The sequence below is a fragment of the Mus pahari genome, chromosome 2, assembly GCF_900095145.1.
Source record: "Mus pahari chromosome 2, PAHARI_EIJ_v1.1, whole genome shotgun sequence".
Lineage (NCBI taxonomy): Eukaryota > Metazoa > Chordata > Mammalia > Rodentia > Muridae > Mus > Mus pahari.
The window spans coordinates 47,718,804-47,724,237 of record NC_034591.1 but is presented as its reverse complement, the minus strand read 5'-3'; the positions used below and the strand labels follow the sequence as shown (position 1 = coordinate 47,724,237).

Here is a 5,434-nt window from a genome sequence, read left to right as displayed (position 1 = left end):
GAGAGAGAGAGAGAGAGAGAGAGAGAGAGAGAGAGAGAATATGATTGTGACCAAAAGGAAAGTAAAACCCCTTTTGGAAGAAAGAACAATTCTACTTTTTAAAAGAAATTTTGGAACAAATTAAATATTATAAAATGTGATGTAAAATAGGGAGTAGACCCTCTATACTTGGTTTTGTAAGTCTGTATTTTTAAAGTTTGCTTGCAGCATCTATGCCCCTTGCAATTAGACATTTACTGTCCCTCGTATTAAATATGTTTGAGATACAGCCTCTAAAGTAAAGTTCTTAGTTTGAGTGCTTAGTATTAGTATGTTCATGTTAATGTGGTTTGATTGTCACACTGTTTTTACTTGTGTGGAAAACTTAAGATGAAACCATCCTTTTTAGAAGTCATTTCTGTTGTGTAATTTGAAGACAAGGTTTTATTGGTAAACTCAAAAGTGTTCATTTATTCCTATTTCTCCTCAGATAACTTCAAGTGATGTACGAAAAGGTTTGGAGTTCATTTTTGTGGAAAGACTTTAAGTTGTTAGAACCACTAAACGTCTTCACATGGTACTATGAGGAAAAAAAAGAACATTTTCATAAAATTTCAACTGTAACTGCTGATATTGACTAAAACAATAACCATCTAACCAGTTTCTAAGGCAATGCCCATTCCAGCACTTTCGAGTAGCTGTAATATTATATATTGTCTCCATAGACCTTGACTATATGGCCTACAATTTCTACAAAAATGTTGGGAATTTCATTTTCCAAATAATTTGTTGATTAAAATGATCAACAACCTGAAGGAAATAATAGTTTTCAATTGATATAAACTTTGTATTTTTAGTGGTTTAAGTTTATTTCGCTTTACATGCAAAATTTTATCTAGATTGTATAGATAAATATGATTTTTTGTAGAGAGTATGTTAGTAGGATCAAAAGACAAATTAGTATCAATACATTATGAATATTTAGTAGCCTACTGAATATTTATAATTATTTTGAATCCATTTAAATTTTTCTTTAGCACTTAAATGTTTGAAAGTTTTATTCTAAAATATATACTACAAAAAGTTCCAGTTCATTTTATGCATAGATCATTATTACATTTATCATTTGTAAACATTAGATGTTTTTATGAAAATTAAACATTCCCCTATTTTTCTTTAAATTTTATATAAAGCACTTTAATGATAGATGCAATCTTACTTCTCAGTTCTTATTTTTTTAAAGAACACACATTTACTACTGTTTATATGAAGGTAATAAATAGCTTACTGATATTTTATAGATGCAGACAATCCATGTGCAACTACTTCTTATGTTTCTATTTTATTTCTTTAAATGTTGCTGGAAAAGGAAGATAGGGGTATCCATCTTAATTTTTTCTCCCAAGCAAAAATTTTAAATGACCCCTTTAGATATTTGATTCCTACTGTAAAATTGAAAATAATGAATTCTTGTCCATCTTTTGTAATCAAGATTTTAGGAAAAAAGAAATACATCTATCTTTATGAAATTTTGGACAGGTTTTGTGTATCAATATTTTGTACTTTTAGGGAATATTTTATTTTTTAGTAATTTGTGTCAAATTATTTTAAAAGGTACTGCAGAAAATATACCATGTTTTTAGATAGGTTCACAACTGTACTTAGAATGGACCCTGTCCATCTGTATCCTTTTTGTATAAATTTTTAAATGTCGAAGATCTAGAAAGTCATAATAAAATGCTTCTATAGGTAGAAAAACATTTATCCTTCTCAGTGCTTTGCACTAAAATATACTGTGAAAGGAATTTAGACTGTAATTGTTGCTGGAAATGTTCTTTATTGAATGTACATGTTTATGTTGGAAAAATGTACTATATGTGATGAAATAAACCAGACTAAAAGTTATTTCAGCTAAATGTGCTTCAACATAGGTACATTGGTTGAAACTTAAATGTTTTATTATCAAACTTACTCAGTGACTATGAGCAGCTACACTTGAATTATATCCTGATAGTTTTATTTTTAAGAAGTAATGATTTCTCTTTAATTTAAAATCAGATTACTTTTCCACAGATGGAAAATTTGTAGTTATAGGTCTAACGTTAATGACTAATAGAGTAATATATTTAGGGACCAAATGTGTAGTAGATGGCATTTTATTTATAAACCATCTTTATTAGTTGCACATTATTAAACCTGTATTTTTGACATTTTCAAGGTGTTATCTTTTTGTGCATTCCTACATACATCCTCTTTTGACCTTTTCCAGTCTGTTTTGCTTGTTAATTATTGTAGGAAAGTCAGAAAAATAGCTTGATGCTGGAGGAGGGAAGAGAGTACCAGAAGTCCTTTTCTCCACTTGTGAGCTTCACAGGACTATTCACAGTACAGTTCCTCTTTAATAATTCCTGTGCTATAGAACACCTTATAAGAAGAAAACACATGTTCCTGTGTCTTCAAAAGATTTCTTTCTAGGCCATTATAGAAAAGAGAATGCTGTATCAGAACTTGCCTGAATTAGAAGCACCTAGGTGGTGGCATTTTGCCATAGTAGACAGAAGAGAGGCTAAATTGGGACCAGTTTAGAACAAACAAGGGTATTTGAAAGTATTGACTTTTCTTGTTCCTTTCTGACCTGTTTGGATTTATTGTGCCGAAACCTTTCTGCACGTAGTCTATATGAATAAATGTTCATATGACTTTCTCTTACTGTAGTGTAAAGTGAGTTAATAGTCATCCAAAACTGGTAATTTATATTTAGACCTGACCTTGATTATAAAAGGTACATCTACTTTAGGTACTATTTGATCAAGAGTTTTTTTTCTCAGCCAGATATGATAGCACATGTCTATAACCCAGCACTTAGGAAGCAGAGACAGGAGAATTTTAAATGACCACTGTAGGTAACATTTGATCCCTACTGTAAAACTGAAAGCAATGAGTTCCTGTCCCTCTTTTGTAGTCAAGATTTCAGAAAAAAGAGATACATCTTTATGCATTGTAAAATAAAAATTTGCAATAATTTATCTTCCTAAAGACACCTTCTCTTTCTAAGTATAGTGTAAGACCAGAAACAGTAGCAGATATAGTTTATACTTCAGCTTGTTTGGATGGGATAATACGCGTGAGAAGTGGGTGAGGAGGTCTGGCTGAGAGGAGACAAGTGTACATCAGAGTGTTCAGACTGACAGTGGGACACACCTAGGTGGATTTGCTGTTCATCCTTTAAGAAGAATCTTGGAAAACAAATTATTAAACTTTAGTTTTGTTTGTATCAAACTGGGGTTTTTGTTTACACAGGCTACTGTTGAAAAGTACCTTCACATTTTTTAAAAGTACTATATTGATTTCTAGGCAATAAATTCTACTATGCTTTAAAAGTATGGATGCAGCAGTGGAAACCTGTACGGTTTGCTATGTCTTTATATTGTGAAAGCAGAGACTTACCATATAGATATAGATCTTACACACACACACACACACACACACACACACACACACACACACACACACACACTGATTCCCTGTTGGGATATGACAAAATATCTTCAAATAGCATGATGTAGAAATGTCCCTATGACTTAGGAATTAGGTTATTAATAGGCTTCCTGCAGTGGCCCACAAGAATATTTTAGAATCTTATTTTGGAGTTTTAAAAGTTACATCTCTAATAGAATTCATAGTCCATTATGAGGATTATGATTTAGCCATAGTTATTAGAATTGATCTGAAGCCAACTCTACATAGGATACATAGTATAATGTTGGCTCTGCTCTTCAACAAAAATACTCCTGTGTTCTGAGCTTTTCTTTGTACTCCATGGTTTTATGAGCTAAAATATGAAGATAGGCAATCTTAGAAGCAGCCCATGTGATTGCTTCTCAGGCACTAGATGCAGAATAAGACCTGCTTTCCTTAAACTTACAATGAGTAATTTCCTTTTCTAATTCATCCTTTCTAATTTATGTCTGTATCATTTTTTTCCTAGCTTCTAGCTCTCACCTTGCCTTTTTTCTTCAGTTTGATTAAAAGAGATCGTTAGTCCCAGATAGTTAAAATATTTGGGCCAATAAGAGCATGTGGCCCATTTTCTTGTGTATCTTCATTGTTTTTGCACTGGATTTGGGAGGAGGAGTGTTTTCAGGTTTCTTTGACTATTTTTGATACCATACATTCACAAAGGAAAACTTAAAAACCATACATGCATCTGGTTAGGAAGAAATCTCAAAGATAAAAGTTTTGGTGTTTGTGTTTATTCTGCAATCAGTTGGTTTGATTGTATATTTTTGATGTCAGGGGACTGATTGTGTCTTTAGTTCATATAGTACTTAACACATTTTCATATATATATATATATATATATATGCCACCAAGGGTTTTGCCTTGTATCTCATGCTGGCCTCACATTCACAATCCTAACTTAGCCTCCCTAGTGTTGGAAGTGCAGGCATGTGTTACCATCTCCCTCGCCATGTTAATATTGCTGAGTTCTGCTTACTACCTCTAAGAAGAGTTTATGAAAATAAAGATATGTCCAGTTATAGCTAATAATATTTATTCAGTACTTATATACCAGGCACTCTGCTAACACGCTGCATGCATAATGCCTGTAAACCCTACTGATAGACTTACGAAGTGACCTGTTTCTTCATTATTACTATGGTACAGAAAGAAAACTGAAGCTTGGAGAAGTTCAGTAACGTATTCAAAACAAAGTGTACATCCTTAGTCAACCCAACCTTAATGTTTACACATTTCATCAAATGCAGTACAGTTCACTGCATAGTTATCTTACTGGTAGCATATAATGAGCTGAAGCTAGACTAATTGCTAAAATTTTGGATCAACAAATTATTCCCCACGTGAGCTCTGCACATCTACCCTGGCATTTTCTGCTTTAGTTATTGCACCTATGAAATTGGACCAGTGTTTACTTCATGTTTTTTTTTTCCCCCTGAGAAGAAAGTGAAAAAAAAAAAAACTACATGCAAAACTCAGAGAACAGTGCATGGCATGTTGTTATAAATGCTAGATGTTATCTGTTTTAGAGAAGACTTGAATGGCACAGGGCAGATGGGAACTTTATTAATAATTATTACTAAATTAAATTTAGATGGAAACTTCTGCATCGGAGGAGAACTTTGTTACACACCAGTTCTGTTGCTTCTGTACTTAATTGGAATAAAAGACAACCAGCATATTTGCTATCAATTATCCTCAAATCAGATGTTAGTAGCTTTTCTTTCTTAGTTATTTTTTTCATTGCTCTTAAAAAGATACTAGGGAGTTTCTTTAATTTTTTTTTACTTATTTTTTGACATTATCTCTAATACTTTTTATTGACTGTCATCTGGATCTTTTTTTATTACATATTTTCTTTATTTACATTTCAAATGTTATCTCCTTTCCTATTTTCCTCTCTGAAAATCCCCTATCCCCTTCCCCCCTTCGCCCT

General features: G+C 32.3%; 1 protein-coding gene across 2 annotated transcripts in view; it reads left to right on the top strand.

Moving 5' to 3' along the window:
• The window catches only part of Znf800 (zinc finger protein 800), a 24,192-nt gene extending 21,638 nt beyond the window's left edge, over nt 1-2,554 (top strand). The window contains exon 7 of one of the 2 annotated variants that reach the window (XM_029534914.1): nt 470-2,554. In XM_029534914.1, the coding sequence (XP_029390774.1) occupies nt 470-483 (14 nt within the window). In that variant the 3' untranslated portion in view covers nt 484-2,554. The remainder of the gene's footprint in view (nt 1-469) is intronic. The other variant, XM_021190220.2, reaches the window with a different exon arrangement.
• The last annotated feature ends 2,880 nt before the right edge of the window (nt 2,555-5,434 follow it).